At 42.4% G+C, this 18800-nt stretch overlaps 1 protein-coding gene and 1 long non-coding RNA gene across 4 annotated transcripts; one reads left to right on the forward strand and one right to left on the reverse strand.

The window, feature by feature from the left end:
• Positions 1-835: 835 nt before the first annotated feature.
• On the reverse strand, positions 836-15648 carry RAD51 (RAD51 recombinase). Of its 3 annotated transcripts, none has more exons than XM_038407456.2 (10): positions 15416-15648; positions 12512-12624; positions 11723-11860; positions 9670-9787; positions 8928-9019; positions 7800-7894; positions 4057-4170; positions 2567-2696; positions 2156-2277; positions 836-1597 (listed from the first exon to the last, which is right to left on the reverse strand). In XM_038407456.2, the coding sequence occupies exons 2-10, from the start codon at positions 12596-12598 to the stop codon at positions 1474-1476; spliced, it is 1020 nt and encodes a 339-aa protein (XP_038263384.1). In that variant the 5' UTR covers positions 12599-12624; positions 15416-15648; the 3' UTR covers positions 836-1473. The 3 variants fall into 3 exon arrangements, with proteins under 3 accessions (XP_038263384.1, XP_043372502.1, XP_038263382.1); XM_043516567.1 differs by having other exon boundaries at positions 12512-12625; positions 15420-15600; XM_038407454.2 differs by lacking the exon at positions 15416-15648 and adding an exon at positions 15061-15302.
• Positions 1540-2076, forward strand: LOC122460633. The gene is made up of 2 exons (XR_006282071.1): positions 1540-1645; positions 1870-2076. It is a non-coding gene; the product is annotated as an uncharacterized LOC122460633 (long non-coding RNA).
• Positions 15649-18800: the final 3152 nt, after the last annotated feature.

Here is an 18800-nt window from a genome sequence, read left to right on the forward strand (position 1 = left end):
CCCCTGTATTTTCCACTGAATGCATCCGATGAAGCAAGCTGTAGCTCACAAAAGCTTATGCTCAAATAAATTTGTTAGTCTCTAAGGTGCCCCAAGTACTCCTGTTCTTTTTTCAATATAGGTGCTGGTTCTTACAATACGTTAATTCCATTGAAACCAGTCCTAGTGAACAATTGTGCGCTTGTTTTGAATGTAATCAGTACAGCAGTTGATATGGCCCCCTCTATGTGAAGGAAAAGGAAGGGGGACAGTTTTCTGCTATCAATACAAAGAGACAGGAATTTACAGGATAAAAACATCTTAATGTTAGTGAAGGGAAGTATTTGATAAAGACAGTACACAGTTTAGTTTAATAATCACAGTCAGACTCAGTTACATGTTTTCCTCCCTTCTATTCCCCAGAAACAGTTATGAAGCCAGGTATGGACAAAAAATGAAACAAGGAGACACCATGTTCACTGCCAACCATTACCATTATGACTAACTTTAATCAATCAATCCTAAATCACAATTACCCCTTGTGTAAAAGGATTATTTACATGGCTAAAATCTAATCTCAAAAGCACTCCCAAAAGGGCTCTACAAGCTACTTATATAGCACAGAGTTACAGTATGCTTAGCTGTTTCAAGCAGACATGGAGACCTTACACTTTTTTATCCCTGTGGCTGTGCAAAGGAACCTACAAAGAAAAGTTGTAGTTAGTAATACAGGTTCTGGGAATTCAGGTTCTAGCGGCACCAGTGCAGACTAACGTACTGCCTACTCATTGGCTCAGCACAAAACACAGTAGTCTGAACTGGTGGCTGTCTAAATCCAAGAAACCACTAATATAACCAATATTTCATGACTCCTTTATTAAAAACAGATTCTCATTCAGTGCTATTGAGATACAAAAGAAATCCACACAAATGCAAATTCAAAAACAGAGGATGTTTGCAACAGCCAAAAGAATGGAATTAGTATGTTGTGGTCTTCACTGGAGCTACATGATGCAGCGGTTATTCTTGTACCTGTATCTTGTAACACTAGTCTGTTTTATTTCTCAATTAATCATTCAAATAACTTGGAAAATAAACGTTTAAGTTATCACCCCTCCCATTTGACAAACCCAATAACCTTGCACAGAATTCACAAAAAAAAATTACAAATTGTTGCCAAGTGCAGTAACAATACTACTGTGCTACCTCCATTGGCAGCATCCAACTGTAGCAACAGTTGTCAGGGGAATTATGGCCCTCTCGGGTGTTCAAAAGAAACAGCTATATTCCCCAAGAGAAACTCCTCCAACCAGGACTAGCTGCTCCTGATGTGTCCCAAACATATCTGTGTAGGCACCCAAATGCGATAGATTCTTCAAGCAGCCTTTCCAGTGGCTGCAGTAGGAGAGCATCAGTAAAAGTTGGCCTTATAGAGAAGGCAGCCTCCTTTGGTCAACAGCCTCATGTTGTTACAAGTGAAATGGAATGGGCTCCTCAGTCTTTAGCATCTCCCACTCCATCAGCATTAATAGCAAACATAGCTTCAGCCTCAGGAAGGCAAGGAGAGTCATAAATTTTGCATATTCTGGTTTCACCTCGGCCTTTTCTCAGATAGAGCCTGACAAAGAAAAACAAAGCAATTTATTCAAATACTGTTGGCTTTCAGGTTTCAGAGTAGCAGCCGTGTTAGTCTGTATTCGCAAAAAGAAAAGGAGTACTTGTGGCACCTTAGAGGCTAACAAATTTATTTGAGCATAAGCTTTCGTGAGCTACAGCTCACTTCATCGGATGCATTACATGAAGTGAGCTGTAGCTCACGAAAGCTTATGCTCTAATAAATTTGTTAGTCTCTAAGGTGCCACAAGTACTCCTTTTCTTGTTGGCTTTCAGTAAGTCAACATTACATTTCTGGTAGCATAAAGCTACAATGTACTGAGGACCACCAAGGTTTTTATTATTGCTGTACCATACTATTTTAATTTCACCACATTAATTGGAAATAAAAGTCACCTTTCAGCGATCAAAGATGCCCTTAGGTTTTTGAAAAAAGATCAGAAAAGCTATTGACAGACAGACCCCATACACAAAAAAAAGAAACATTTAGGCGTCTAGTTAATTATGGCTTCAAGACGACTTTGAAGAATAACATGAATGGAATTTAGGAATGTGGTCTTACCTTGTGGTTGAGGCATGTGCTATGATGTTCCCTCCAATAGGCTTTTTGGGATCTGCAGAAAACATGGCAGCTCCATCTACCTGTGCTACTACCTGGTTAGTGATCACAACTGCCACACCAAACTATTAGGAAAGAGGCACAAAATCAAGTTCCATTTCTTTTTCACAGATAGAGCTAGTAAAAGCCAAACTCCCTGGTAACCAGATCTCCTCTGTAGGCTCTACTTTCCCATTCTAGAGCTGGTGAGGTCCAATCAACTCTCCTCCCCCAGACTGATATTGGGAGATGTATGAATATGTGGAAAATCCTGTGTATGAAGTAAACTCCAGTAAGAAGAAATGTTGCAGAAAGTGGTTACTCAGAGAATGAAATAATACGGGGAATGAAGGAGACAGTCCAGTGACAGTTTACCTCATCTGCAAGTCGAAGTAGCATACGCAAAAATCTGGCCAAATGCATCTGCCTGGCTGACAGCTCACCCCTGCCGGAGTAATCAGTCCTATATAGGGCTGTGGCGCTGTCCACTATCAGCAATGCATACCTAGAGAACATGGCATATATATTACTTTCAGTGCCTGTCTGGCTCTCATAAGCATTTCAGGGCAGGAGCCATGCCTTCATTTGTCTTTGTACAATGTCCAGCACATTATGAGCATTACTGAAACAAAATAATAAATCAACGTAACTGTCCTTCCAACTATCAGGAGCTATATTTTTAAAAAGATACCTCCATAATACAATAGTTATACAATGTGTAGTGATCTAAAGGCCATACCCATTTCCCCATTATTAAGATGGTGCTAAACTCTTCTCTCCTACCCCTCTCCTCAGCTGTTTCAAGAGTATGAGAGAGGACTGGCACTGGCCGTTGCTCCTCAGGGTTGATGTGCACACTCTAAGGTAGGGTTTCCTCAAGAATGGTCAGGTTTTCTAGGGAGGAACACACAGCTGGTACCAATCCAAATACATTTTCAAATGGGGCTGAACTCACCAACCCACTGCTTACTGAACATCAGTATCCATAGCACTGTGCACCTAGCATGTCCCCCTCAGTCCTTTGCTGTGGTGCATGAGGAGGCTGCAGTAGTTTAGGAACTATGACAACTAGCACTACAGTCAAAATTCGATGATTCTGGAGCAGGATGGAGTCTCCACAACACTAGGGCTCAATCCTACAGGGTGCTCAGCACTCTGATCTGTTTCAGCTAACCATTCAAGGATGTAAGTAGCCCATCAACTTCAGCAGAGCTACTCACATGCATCAAAGCTTTTAAGCATGTGTTTTAATGCTTTGATTCATCAACTTGGGAGTGATAAGCACCTTGGAAGATCAAGCCTTTAATGAACAGTTTTAAATACCTACATCATCAGTTTATTCTTCTCTCCAGTTCAACTACTAATTTTAATTCTAAACTAAATTAAATCCATCACAGCCCTCTGATTATATCACAGTTCTTTAACACTCAACATTTGAATTCAATTTCCCCTCTCCTAAAAATTAATGTGAACTGATAGTTAGAACTGCATCTACTGCTGGCACCTATTCTTTGTAAAATACTACTCTCCAACCTACCACAGCATGAGTCAGAATAACTCAAAATTTCACCAGCAGTTATGGAATATCTCTTATTTACAAATATTTGCAGTTTCACATGAGGCTCATTGGCTGGATCCCTCTTTTAGTGGGATGACCCATTGTCTCTTCTGAAAAGAATCAAGACTGGTCTCATGACAGGTATTGTAGAGTGAAGATATGTTTAAAAGTATTTGATTAAAAATTAATCATTTTTAGTATCTGTTTTGCAATTATGCAATCTACACACTTGTCCTTCATTTTGGGTAACTTTGCAGTATCGTCATTTAAGAGTGCACAAGTTATTTCTGTTACTCAGTTTTGTTACCTTGATTCAACCATCATAGCAGATGCCTGATACAAGAGCTGGGTCTGATGGTCTGTGTTAAATGCTCGAGCATATGCCACATTATCAAGGACATCACTGCCAGATAAGCCATATCTAGAGAAAAAAAAATCAGATGGGAACTACTTGGGAGATTCTGCAACTTTGCCTACAGCAGTTAACTAGCAGATGTACCTGAAGGCTAGCTTAAACTGACCCAAAAGTAGGTAAGGGGGAGAGAGAGATTGAGATTCTTATAGGTAAATAAAAACTGGTATAAAAAGAGCAATTAACTTGAACATAAAAGTGATCTCCCCATTGAACTCACAGGATCTTGCTGCCTAGAAACAGCAGCCACCCACCACCAACCCGGAAACCTCTGCAAAACAAACTTGAGAACAAGAGAATGAAAACACACAAATTACTATCCTGCAATGGAATACACTAAAGGCAGTGTGATACTCCAATAAAACATTATGAGACTGAAAGATGATTCATGAATTAATTTGAATTTTATTTGATTATAAATTAAAGAGATATCTATGTAAAGAGTAATAAACTATCCCTATATGCAATTCTTCTGTCACTGCTCCATTACTAAAGGTTGGAGCCACCTTTATGACCGATTTCTTGCCATTGGGCATATTGATAATGACCCAGAGGTCCCTTAAAATTTAGAGAACAGCTGGTTAAGATACTTCCTTCCACAAAGACAAGAGTGTTGGCCAACAAGCTGGTAGTTGTATCAGTTTGTTGCCCTTCAGCATATTTGGTTTACCAAATACAGTCATGAAAGGCCTACAGACACTGAGTGTATGTTGCATATAGAATGGTAGCTGTGCTGTGTGATTTTACTACAGACGTACTATGAAATTATCCAAAGCAAGTGAAGCAGCTGTGGCTTTCCCCATAATACAGCTCATATGGGGTCTTGGCACAGACTACCACCACCAGAATCACAGAACATCAGGGTTGGAAGGGACCTCAGGAGGTCATCTGGTCCAACCCCCTGCTCAAAGCAGGACCAATCCCCAACTAAATCCTCCCAGCCAGGGTTGTCAAGCCTGACCTTAAAAACCTCAAAGGAAGGAGATTCCACCATCTCTGCAGGTAATGGATTCCAGTGCTTCACCACCCTCCTAGTGAAAAAGTTTTTCCTAATATCCAACCTAAACCTTCCCCACTGCAACTTGAGACCATTACTCCTTGTTCTGTCATCTGCTACCACTGAGAACAGTCTAGATCCATCCTCTTTGGAACCCCCTTTCAGGTAGTTGAAAGCAGCTATCAAATCCCCCCCTCACTCTTCTCTTCTGCAGACTAAACAATTCCAGTTCCCGCAGCCTCTCCTCATAAGTCATGTGTTCCAGTCCCCCAATCATTTTTGTTGCCCTCCACTGGACACTTTCCAATTTTTCCACATTCTTCTTGTACTGTGGGGCTCAAAACTGGACACAGTACTCCAGATGAGGCCTCACCAATGTCTAATAGAGGGAAATGATCACGTCCCTCAATCTGCTGGCAACGCTCCTACTTATACAGCCCAAAATGCCATTAGCCTTCTCGGCAACAAGGGCACACTGCTGACTCATATCCAGCTTTTCGTCCACTGTAACCCCTAGGTCCTTTTCTGCAGAACTGCTGCCTAGCCATTCGGTCCCTAGTCTGTAGCGGTGCATAGGATTCTTCCGTCCTAAGTGCAGGACTCTGCACTTGTCCTTGCTGAACCTCATCAGATTTCTTTTGGACCAATCCTCTTAATTTGTCTAGGGCCTTCTGTATCCTATCCCTACCCTCCAGCGTATCTACCTCTCCTCCCAGTTTAGCGTCATCTGCAAACTTGCTGAGGGTGCAATCGACACCATCCTCCAAATCATTAATGAAGATATTGATCAAAACCGGCCCCAGGACCGACCCTTGGGGCACTCCACTTGATACCGGCTGCCAACTAGACATGGAGGCATTGATCACCACCTTTTGAGCCCAACGATCTAGCCAGCTTTCTATCTACCTTATAGTCCATTCATCCAGCCCATACTACTTTAACTTGCTGGCAAGAATACTGTGGGAGACCATATCAAAAGCTTTGCTAAAGTCAAGGAATAACATGTCCACTGCTTTCCCCTCTTCCACAGAGCCAGTTATCTCGTCATAGAAGGCAATTAGATTAATCAGGCATGACAGAAGAAATATGCTGAGGAATGAGAAGGGCATAGTGCTGAGAAAGTCTCTGTAATGACAGCCAAGACCTCTAGAAGGAAACACCCTTGGGCAGATTGAAAGGGAACAATCACTTACAGATTGATAAACATTGCCTGTCTGTGTACTAGTTACTCCAGAAGGAAACAAGTAAAGGGTTTTTTTTTTTTTTTTTTAAGACAGGAAATTAGTGCATGGCAGGTTTTTTCCAAAAGCAGACAGCATTCTGACAAACCACAAACCTGAAGCAGGTTAGCCAGAGGGAAGCAGGAATCCAGCTGAATACTTTTACTGTTAGATCTCTGCAGAACATCTTAACTGGTGTATCCAAATCAAACCAGCCTTTCTGCATCATGCAACAGGCTGCAGGCCAGAAACACAATGTTCATTTTATTGGAAAGTCCAGCTGGCAGGGTGTTTTGGTTAATTAATGCTGCTGATCCCTCTGGTCTAGTGCTGTGATTCCAGTCACTTACAAAGTGGATGAGTTAACTAGATCTGCTAATTATTACAGTACTAGAAGTGTTAGCCTCAGATTTACGGCCAAATTCCAAACTGAGGAGTTACATTCTGCTTCCCTAAAATTCTTCTGCCATTTCAGTTGCATATGATATCTTCACTTCCTGTCCTAACCTCTGACATGGCTTTAATCTGTTAAAGTTGCAGCAGTCCAGTGGGAATGCTATCATCAAATGATATACTTGAACCCAGACTAAGTGGAGTTCAGCTATACCCCCTAATGTTTCATTTAAACAACAGTCACGTAGTTAAGTGCCACAGACACAGTGCTTTACTCCTGCAGAGCTCTAAAGCTCCACAGAAGTAGAACTATTTGGCTGTCTCTAATCAGTGGCACCTGCAACTCAGGCTTTATACACTGATTAGGATCCTTGCAGGGACAAGATTTTTGGTGCCTCCCCAAACAGATAATCAGAGTTGTGGCATATATACAAGTTTGTAAAGCATTTTAGAATCCTTTCAAATGGAGGTCAACAGTGACCCAGCTGCAGTTTTGAAGAAGGGACAATAGATTTCACAGCTTTTCAGAGACCTTTTCTGAAATAACCAATAACCTTTTCTGACAAGAACCTAGTTCTAATAGGTATCGTGAAGAGGTTTACGCATGGGGATCCTCTATTGTTTCTACAGTAATATTTGTAGGCTAAGCTCAAAATGAAATCTTTTGCATGTACAGTACTTTAGGCAGAACTGGGTTTACAAGGAACAGCTACTAAAAAGGTAAATTAGTGTCATCAGCTGTAATAAAGGCTAATTATTCTTGCTGCTCAATAAAGTCGGAGAACTTGTGTCACAAAATGTGTTTGCCAAAAACCAATGTATGCGTACTGTTTCAAACTGCTTCTATATAGGTGGACAGTTGTAATGTGGGAAGATCTTGGAGGAACAGTCCTCACATGCAGCTTCCACTGAAGTATATATAAAAAGTCAAGTTGATGTACAATGTGATCACTGGACAACTTACTGATGTGGCAATGCATGCGTTTGTTTTAACTAGAGTCAGTGAACGTCTAACCATAAGTTCAGACCTTTCAGCCACAGCAAGTAGACGTTCTGGGCGGAAGGTACCCTCTGTGTCGATGTACATGGCCTTTCCTTCGCCACCACCTCGGTCAATGGGAAGCTAATAAGACCAACAAATAAATGTTATTAAACACAGTTTGCAGGCCTCGGAAATTAAAGCCAATTACTGCCTCATACCCTACTGATACTAGTACATTTAGTGATACACCAGAATTAGTGAGCCAAATAGCCTTCCTGTGGCTGAGAACTAAGCTGGAAAGTGAAAAACCCCACTACAGGAACCTAATTTTCAAAGTGGACACATAAGTTAGGGTAGTCAACTCTATAACAAGTGCACAAATCAGCACTAAGGTTCCTAAAACCTGAGCGCCCAATAACCAATTGGAACACAAAAATGCTAACTTGTGCACCCTAACTTAAGTAGTCAAGTTGAATACTATGCCCGTGTCATAGTATGCATACAAATCTAATTTAAAGACAACCCTCTTATTCAATCTTACGTAACCATTTCCACCTTACACTGATGTACTGTGTGATAACAAGAGCCAATGGAAGCTTGTATGAAAGGACATGAGATGAAGCTTGAGACGTAAAACACAAGCAGCTGGACAGGGGATGAGCTGGGCCCATGTAAACAGCTTCACCTCCCTTTTCTCAGTTGTTGGCCAGGAGAGAGGTTTTTTGCAGTGTGGTGACCAGGTTAGAGAGAAACCAGAAAGTTTGTTTTTTGTTTCCAAACTTCCCCAAATTACCAAAGCAAGGCAACAATTAGCTTCCTGAGTACAATTTATTATTTCTGTAGTTCGATTGAACAAAATTTGGTTTTTATTTCCATACTTGATTTCTATCATAGGTTTCTTTTTAAATATATTGAATCTCTACTAAAAAGTTAACCCTACAAGCAGAGTAAGCATGGTACACAAGATCCTAGCAAGTTGCCAATTCAGTCCATGGTGTCGCAAAGTCTGGATGGTTTCCGCTGTACAGTATACATGACTACAGATTTTTTGCACTACCTTTTTAGCTGCATGTTTATTTGCATGAGTGAGAAAGGCACTTTTGACTGGCAAGCATTCAGAAACATTTTTTTTCTAAATACATATTTGATTTTAATAAAGTGACCAACCACTCACTTGACAGGTTACTGCCAGCGTGTGACACAACTGTGTCTTCCCAGTGCGGAATTCCCCAAACATCTCAGTTATGGACCCTGTTTCTATTCCCCCTGGAAAACAAAAAAACAATCGCACTTATATAAACATCATAGGCTATAAATGCACAATGCAAGTAAATAATTTCAGATTTATGGGGACTTGTCTGTCATATGTTTTTTGTATCTGCGTAGCTTTCCTTTAGAAGTGATCATTTACATTTCAAAACTCAATTAACTAATTAGTTATAACAACAGTTCTGGGTAACTGGGTTTGTGCATTTTGTGGATAAAGAAGCCCAGATAAAGTTCTTGTGACAATAGGTTAGTTAAGGGGAACACCATTCTACTTTACAATTCTCATGTAGGCGAGGGTTGGGGGAGGGAGGGAAGGGGAATTAAGGAGAAGCAAATACCTGCTTCTGTTTCTCAATAAAAACTTTAGTAATAGTCAATAACAGGAAATGTGTTTAAAATGTAAAACTGTGTCTTGTGTCCTCCCACATCCAGTGAAGTTCCTTTCCTATTGGAACTACTCCTGCAGCTTTCTCTGGAGGTGCTAGCTGAGGGGAATTGATCATTACAAGGCAGAGCAGTGCTAAGGAGATTCCAGTCCAATTAGCAGAAAACCCCTTATACCATGCACTTCTCATGTGGGGTTTATGATTTCCAGAAGTGACAGGAGAATTAAAATAATGCACAAAGACGATAAATAGAATTAACACCTTGAAGCAGTTTATCAAGTTCTTTGGATCCAGTGGTGATCTGGATGATCTCAGACCTCCGCTGATGGAACTCTGTTGCTGTGGTGAAACCCATTGGAATCAGTTTAGCTGCTTCTGCCTGAAGACAAGGATAACAAAATCAAACTATATATAGGGTGAAGGGGAGACATATTGTGGGTTTACAAGCTGTATTATCTTTCATATAACTAATACAGGAATTTTCCTCTTCCACAATGTGGAGAAGCAATACATAAATTGTTATGTATTTTAGCACATTTCTTCTGTTAGATTATACCTTCAGTTACTTGTACCTCATAGTTGGAAGCGAATCTCATTCAAAGAAATATCTCCGGAATCTATTTTGCCTATTTTACAGCAGCAGTCATTTTCACAAAAACCAGCTTGCCTGATTCCTCCATGTGTGAAGGCAGAAATATTTAGCATGTGCACATATTTTATTTTCAAAGCTAGCTAGCTCCTTATAGAACGTAAGCAAACATATGCAGTGAGGAAAGCTTTGAGTTTTATCAGCTCAGATTTTGATAAATGGGAAGTGGTTCAGTGTCTTATGTAGCATCTTGTAATTCAGAATGTTCTTGATACAGTAACTCAGGGTTCACTCAATGAAAAGAGACCAACTGCAGCAGACGTCTATTCTTGTCTATAGTACACAGTTGACAAATCTGAAAAGAGGCCAGTCCAACAGAATGGAGTAATTTAAAGAATACCAGTTGGCCTATCACTTCCAGTAGCACAGATTCCCACAGTGTCAACATTTGTATTACCCACAATTTCCAACTCAATTGTCAACCCAGAGTTCATGGCTGCTTTGATATCGTTGGACAGAAGTCCCAAAACATACAACAAACAGTTCTCAAATGGTCTCACTATGAATGTACCAACACTGTTATAGCATGGTTTTATAGGTATTGCTATATTGTGGATACATTGAACCATGATTTAAGGACTTCAATAGCTCAGACATAGGTGAGGTTTTTCATAGGAGTGGGTGGGTGAGATTCTGTGGCCTGCGCTGTGCAGGAGGTCGGACTAGATGATCAGAATGGTCCCTTCTGACTTAGTATCTATGAATCTATGTTCAGGCAGAACTGTGTTAAAAAACTGTTTTTAAAAACACACCGTTCTGGTCAATATGGGTACAAGACAAATGAAGACAGGGCCCCCAGTACACAGCATAATTTTATAAAACTCTCTCCACTGATTTATAACCAATATTAGCAAGAACATACACCACAGCATTCTGACTAGTAAATAGGGCCTTCCAGCCAATTTGTAAGGCTGTGTATTAGTCATTGTCATGACTTGCATGACAAAAAAAAATTTACTTTTAGGATTTTTTATTCATAGTAAGTTGTCTTTTTTGTATCCCCAGCTTGCCCACCACCAAGCAAGAACTCTTTCATCAGTTTTTACAGATTTGGCTTTATAAGAAAATATGGGAATGTAACCAAGTAATAATAAACAGAGTTTTTAAACTATTTTAAAAGTAAATATGTTAAAATACTTGTATTACAAAATGAAAGTTATTTTCACAAAACAATGTGACCTTGTGGCTTTTTGCATATTTTCCCTGTAAACTTTACATTGTTTGTCATGAACAAAAACTTAGGCCAGGTCTATACTACATACTTCTTGCAATATAACTATGTTGTTCAGGGTTGTGAAAAATCCACACCCCTGAGCAACAGTTTATACTGACCTTAACCCCCCATGAAGACAGTGCTATGTCCACAGGACAGCTTCTGCTGCCAACACAGCTACAGTCTCTCATTGAGGTGCAGTCATTAAGCCAACAGGAGAGCCCCACTCCCACTGGCTTAGAGCGTTCACCAGAAGCGCCAAGATTTTTAAAAGGTAATAGTGGTTTTAGGTGCCCCACTTTAATGGGACTTTGTTTTCAAAAAGTGCCAGGCACCAACAAATTGAGGTCCCCAAGATCACTTAAGTCCCTTTTTAAAATCATGGCCAGTGTCTATAAAACATTTTGAAATTCTTGGATTAAATTGTTTATGTAACTGCAAAGTATAATTACCAAGATTTTGTCAGCTTTGGCTTCACTGATGCCTTTAATATTTAGTAGCTCCTTCTTTGGTGCATAAGCAACAGCCTCAACTGTGTGAAATCCAGCTTCTTCCAACTTCTTCACATCATTTGCATTTATACCACATTGCTGAGAGAAAAAAAATATATAGGACATTCAGGAGCAGACACACTGATCCAACTTCCACCAATGTCAATAGAAACTCTCTAATTGATGTCACTGGGAGCTGGATCAGACACTAAGTCTAATACTACAAGGCAACATTAATGAATGTCAGTTCCCCATTCAATTGCAAATAAAACCATAGCTGAAATGACTGCTTCTCTCCACAAATTCTCCTTTATACTATTTGCATGTGTCAGTATCAATGTTAAAGATACCACATTATATGAAACAGGCACTATTCACCATTTGGCTTATTAGCTATTGAAGAAGGAACAGTACAAATTCAGGAAAAGGAGTCCATCCTGCCCCAACTGTAGTTCAGAATCTAACCTCTTTATGAAAAAAGTTACAGTTTTATTTGGTTTCATTGCATTTATTACAAACCCTGGAGTACCAGTATATTATTAGAGTGTTAACAGAACATTGCGTTTTGCATTAATGAATTCCTGAAGTTAATTTTTCATATTTTTAAAATACATTTCTGGATAAGATTTTTCTTCTTTGACAAAAGTCAAGTAGGCAGAGACAGTGGCAACTTTTAAATGCAATTCTAGTTAAAGATAAAGACTGTTGGTTTGTCTGGCAAACAGTTCCTGCGCTACACTCTTTACATACCTCTAGCCTAGATATGGGCTGTGGACCCAAGCTCTCTTCCTCAGTTGATGTCTCTGCATTTGCTTCATACTGCATTTGCATGGCCATTTCGCCAAATATTAGATACAACTTCCCTAAGAGAAAATACAATATTTGTAGCATCACAAAAACCCACTGCTCAAACATGCTTCTCTTCCACAAGATAATCAAATGTTTCTAAACATACTACATTTGTTCAACAGCTTTTTCATCATAGAACACAGGAACTTCTCTCCCACATGGTATTAAACTGTGTGCATATTGCACCGAATGATTAATTCCTTGTGTATTTTTCTCTTTGTGCAACTCACTAAAAAATGTTAAGGTCACCTAATAAAAAACTACTGGGGATTTAACAGAGAATTTTCCAAAATGTAATTTTAAATGTAAATGATGAAGAGTGTGATATCAAAGATCTCTTTATAGGATTTCTTGTTGATTATCCACCACTCTTGGAGACTCATGTTAGCACCAAATTTCTTTGACATACTAAAGGATCACAAAGATATTATTCTGAAGATGTGAATCAAGTCTGCACTTCATGACATATGCTGAGTTGACTAAATCCCTGATATTTATCTGGCCCCAACACATACTAAACAAATTTGTCTCCTGGCAGGGAAGTGTATGATTTTTTCTCTATATATCTGTAGGAGTTTAAGAGATCTAGCCTGATGTTTTGGATGTTGGGAAAAGGGATGTGAGAAAGACCTGTAACAGTTAAAGGAACAATGACTAAGGATACATTTTAGTCATAGATATTTTGAGTAAAGGCCATGGACAGGTCACAGGCAGTAAACAAAAATTCACAGCTCAGGAACTGTTCATGACTTGTCCCATATACCCCGACTAAATCTTGGGGAGGGGTGCAGCTCAGGGGTGCCATTGGTGCTTGGGGTTGAATGTGAGTGTGGTGCACACTGGGTGCTCGGGTGAGGAGGGGGGACAGCCCAGGGGAGCACTGCAGGGTGGGGAGGAGGGACTGCAGGTGCGCTGCAGGTGCCAGTCCAGGGGAGCACTGCAGATGGGAAGGAGGGACAGCCCAGGAGTTGGCGGGGCTGGCAGGCTCCCTACCTGGCTCCTCAGCTCCCTGAAAACGGTGACATCCCTCAGCTCCGGTGGGGGTGTGGCCAGGCAGCTCTGCCAATGGAAGCTACGGGGCATGGTGCCTACAGGTGGAGACAGTGCACTGAGCCCCCTGGCCACGCCTCTCTCTAGGAGCCGAGGGATGTCGCTGCTTCCGGGGAACCCCCTCAAGGTAAGTGCCACCCGGAGCCCTCACCCCCTCCCAACCTCCAGCCCTCAGCCCCTCACCCAAACTCCTGCTGCTGGAGCAGTGGAAGCTGCAGAAGTCATGGAGGTCACAGAAAGTCAGCATCTGTGACTTCCATAACAAACTCACAGCCTTAACAATGACCTTTAATGGAAAACTCAGAAAATTGTTTATTGAGAAACAACACTGCCTAAGTCATTATCGGTTTGCCTTATATTTATAGGGACAGAATGCACAAAATAGATTTTGGGATTTTAAATATCCATGAGCCCAGTTGCTATTAGCTCCTTGAGACCAAAGAGACCTATGTGAAGGAACATAAGAATTGAAATACTGGATCAGAGACAAAAACCATCTAGTCCAGTACCCTGTATCCAAGAGTCACTAATACCAGGTGCTTCAGAGAAGGTGAAAGAATCTCACTGCAGGCAGACAGGGCAATCTGTTCCCATTAGGCCTCATCTTGGACTTTAATACTTAGAGATGATCTTAAATCCCTGGAGCATGAGCTTTAATATCCCTTCCAAATTTTTTATCATAAATTATGACAACTCTGGATATTCTTGTTATCCACATAAGTGTCCAATCCTTTTTTGACTCTTCCTAAGTTCTTGCCCTCAATGACATCCAGTAGCAATGACATCCACAGTCTAATTACATACACATTGTGTGAAAAAGTGTTTCCTTTTATTGTTCTGAATTTCCTACTTTAGTTTTATTGACTGTCCCCTTGTTCTTGTGCTATGAGGCAGGAAAAACAGAAGTTCCTAAACTACCTTTTCTATACCATTCATTATTGTATACACTTTTATCATGTCCCCTCTTATTGAACTCCTTTCCAAGGTCAGGAACCCCAATCTTTTCATTCTCTCCCCCTATGAGATTTTTTTCCCAAACCTCATATCACTTTCTGAACCCCCTCTAACTCTGTATTATCCTTTTAGAGAAGGATAGCTACTGCACAAAATAGTCCAGATGAGGTTGTATCACTGATTTTATATGACAAGACTCTCCATATTATTTGCCATTCCATTCCTTATATATCCTAACACTGTTTGTTTGTTTTTTATTACAGCTCTATATTAAGTAGAGATCTTTGTTGACTTGTCTACAGTGACACCCAAGTCTCCTTGAGTTGGTACTGAGCGGGGTACAGTTATTAACATTTTTGGTACAGCAACTAACGGTACCATCAAAAATAACTGCGGTTTAGGGCCCAATCTCTCAAACACAGCCCTGAATAACTTTACTCATGTACCTCGGGCCTTTGAAGTCAATGGGATTACACACGCCCCACGCAGAGTCATTCATGTCCAGAGAACGGGGCCCTGCCACTAGCCCTGCTCCGCAGCGTGAGGGCCCCAACTTGGATTCATCTGTACAGCGCCGCAGAAACAGCAGCCGGGCAGCGAGCAGGAGGAGCCCGGCCCCTGCTTCGCACGGCCCCGGCCCGGCCCCGGCCCCAGCCCCGAGGGCGACGCCGGCCTGCGCCTTGGAGGCCGCGCTGCTGCCCCAGCACCGGCCCGGGCAGGGGAGGGGAGGGAGTTGTGCTGGCCAGGCCCCTGGGGGGTCGCTGTCCCGGAGGGGAGGCGCTGAGGCCGCCCCGCACTCACCCCGCCGCGGCGGCGGCAGCTCCTGTCCCGCGGAGCTGGCCCGGCTCCCCGCCCCGGCCCGTTGGCGCTCCCGTCGTCTCGACCCCACTAGCAGATTCGGAAGAGCCCGCCAGACCGTCACGTGACGCGACGGGACGTGCGCGCCGATAGGACCCCACCCCTGTGACGCAACGCCCCGCCTCTTCCGGGCGCTGCCTCGTCATCGGGATCCACGGGCGGCGTTGGTGTGACTGAGCATGCGCTTGAGAGCTGAGCGTGCTCCGTAACATCTGTTGAAACCGCTGCCCTCACTTTGCCCTCGAGTCACTGGATTCCGCCGGGCCGAGATCCGCGCGGTTCCCGAGGCCGTGGCTGGGGGCGGGGAAGAAGCGGGGCGGTGGGGAGTCTGCGCAGGGACAAGCCTGCTGCACAGGCGGCTCAGACAGCTGGAAGCAGGGGAAGGAGCGGGGCAAAGCGCGGGCGATGCACTGCAGGCCGGGGCACAGGGGATGACTGCGAGCCCAGCTGGGGTGAGCCCTCTGCGTGGGTTGCAGCAGAGCGGCTACAGCCCCCGGCAGGACTGTGCATCTCAGCACCCGCTTCCCAGGGCTGTGCTTCAAGGCACGGTGCGCCCCCGAGCCCAGCCACGCCAGCTTTTCCACGGCTGACCGGATGTATTGAGCTGCTAAAGGAGTCCGGCTTTAGTGACATATTTTACATGCACACACATGCCCGCCCCCCCTCCCCGAGTTGTCGTTCAGGGCTGTAGCGTTTAAAAGATGAACGTATGGCTTTACAGCTACATAAAGCCTCAGAGCAGTTCACAAATTTGTCTTAGTTGCTTTTCTGAACGGGACTGCCTTGTTCGTGGAATCCACCACCGACGTGGTTTCACTCCTTTAAATGACTCATTTATAAAAACGTTGTTTTTATTGCTTAACACTTCATCGTTTGCTTTTCTCAGCACTTTGAAGAGGGATGTCATCGTGCTATTTAATTTATATTTTGATAGCAAATAATTGAAATAGTAATAGTTGCGAGTAAGTTTCAGTCTCAGTGCTTCTAGTGTAACAGAGCATGTTTTGATTGCCATTTTTAATTCTAAATGATTGATTATAACATTTCTTTTTGGGACTATATAATTTCAAGTCTGATTGATTCCCTGGGTAGGTGTAAAAACTGCAGTTCCCATGAACTGCCTTTGGAGAGTGCTTTTGTCAACTGTTATTGTGCCTCTCTGTCATCCAAGTGAGGAAAGCAGGGATTCCCCCAAGAAACTGTGACCCTTAAACTCCCCCTTGAACAGAGGGGATGGCATTTTTCGTTCTTAGTTCTGGCAAAGATGTCCACTTCTAGAAGGCCCCAAGCCTGAAATATGCTGACAAGAATCTAGGAATCCAACTCCCATTAGTAGTTTTGGGAAAAACACCTGCTGAAAGTATCGGCAGTGACATTTTGCCTGTCCAGGAGATACACCACATAAAAATTTCAGCAATCTATTATGCACCAGTTCCATAACTTTATTGTCTTGGTAAAGAGGGAAAGGGATCCTGCTCCTCCCTGCCGATTGATATAGAACATGCAAGGCACGTTTCTGTCATGACTTTGGTAGACCTGTATCTATGAAGGCAGGCATTTCTGACCATTCAATCCAACAGGCTGATATGGAGGATGGTTTCTTAAGGTGGCCAGCTGCCCTGTACCAGGAGAATACTAGTTTAATAGTGACATAAATCTGTCCATGGGAAGGAAGTTTCTGGCTGTCAAAGAATCCAGGGATGCTCCTATAAATTGATCTGAACATGAGTTAGTGGGGATTTTCCCACCTTCAACTGAAGACTTAAGTCCAAGAACAGAGAAAGCACTTCCCAGGCAATGGTCAACACCTCTTGGTAGGACAGACTCTTGAGCAACCAATTGTCAAGATACAGGAATACAATTGCTTGACAATGCAAACAGGCAGCCACCACTGACAGACCATTATAAACATTCTTGAGAACAAATGGGAAGCATCCGATACTGAAAGTGATCCTGGCCTATGACAAAACACAGGAACCTTCTGTGGGATGGGTGTATTGCTATACGGAAGTATTAGTCTTGAAGGCTGAGGGCTGAAAAATCAATCCCTATGAAATCTAGAAAAGGAATTATAGTCGTCAGTCACCATCCTGAATTTTTGAGATCTCATGAATTTGTTTAGGAGTCTTAGATTTAAGATTGGTCTTTACCCTCAGTTTTTCTTTGGCATGAGAAAGTACATTGGGTGGAAGCTCCTTCCCCTGTGCTGAGCAGGGACTTGCTCCATCACTCTTAACTGAAGAAGGGAGTTTATTTCATGTCTTACTAAGAATTCATGACACGGGTTTTTGAAGGGGGATAAGGTAAGGGGATGAGGAGGAGGGATGGAGGTAAAATGGATAGTGTAATCCAATGATTATTTCCAGCACCCATTTGTTGGGTGGGTTAGAGGATCTCTCTCTCTGGATCTCTTTCTTTGAGGGTCTGTTGGTCTCTGAAAACCAGAGGATTGCACTGGGTGGGATCTTTCAGGTATATGCAGGCTACTGAATTTTCTTTTGTTTGCAGGAGTGTAGATGCCTAATGAATGTAATGCAGCCCAGGAATCTCTAAGAGTATGCAACGATTTGTCAGTATTCTCCATGAACATCGTCAGTCCATCAAGCAGGAAATCCTCTATTCTATTCTGGACTTCTCTGGGGAAATCAGACAACTGTATCCAGGATGCCCTGTGCATCACCACTGCTATGGAGAGGGAATAGGCTGTGGTATCTGCAGCATCAAGAGCTGCCTGAAGAGATTTTCTAGCCAGTAAATGCCCTGCAATAATGGTAGCCTGAAATTGTTCCTGGTGGTCTGGAGGAAAATGTTGAAAAAAGGAACCAAATTTTGCACAATTTACAACTGTAAAGTTGTATTTGGACATCAGTGCCCAGGAATTCACAATGCAGAATTGTAGGATTTTCTCCCCAAAAGGTGCAGGTGCTTCTGGTCTCTATCATCTGGGATGGACTTACATCAGTGTTTGCGCTGTTCATTCACCACGTTTAACAGAGAATTGGGCAGAAATTGAGGAAAAATAAGAACTCAGAGTCCTTGGTGGGAACATAATACTTTTTTTCAGCTCTCTCAAACATAGTTGTTACTGTAGCTGGGGTTTGCCAAGTGGCTTTTCCAGGTTCCAGCAGAGCCTCGTTGATAGGAAGGGCAACTCTGGATGGTGTCAGAGTGAAGAATATCTAACAGCTTGTGTTGTGATTCTTTGACCTTCTCAAGAGATATCCAGAGGGAGTCTGCCATCTGTTTAATGAGATCTTGAAACTGCTGAAAATTGCCCACAGATGGAGGAGGAGACATTACTGCGTCATCAGGTGATGAGATGAGATGG

Source organism: Dermochelys coriacea, chromosome 6, assembly GCF_009764565.3.
Source record: "Dermochelys coriacea isolate rDerCor1 chromosome 6, rDerCor1.pri.v4, whole genome shotgun sequence".
Taxonomy (NCBI): domain Eukaryota; kingdom Metazoa; phylum Chordata; order Testudines; family Dermochelyidae; genus Dermochelys; species Dermochelys coriacea.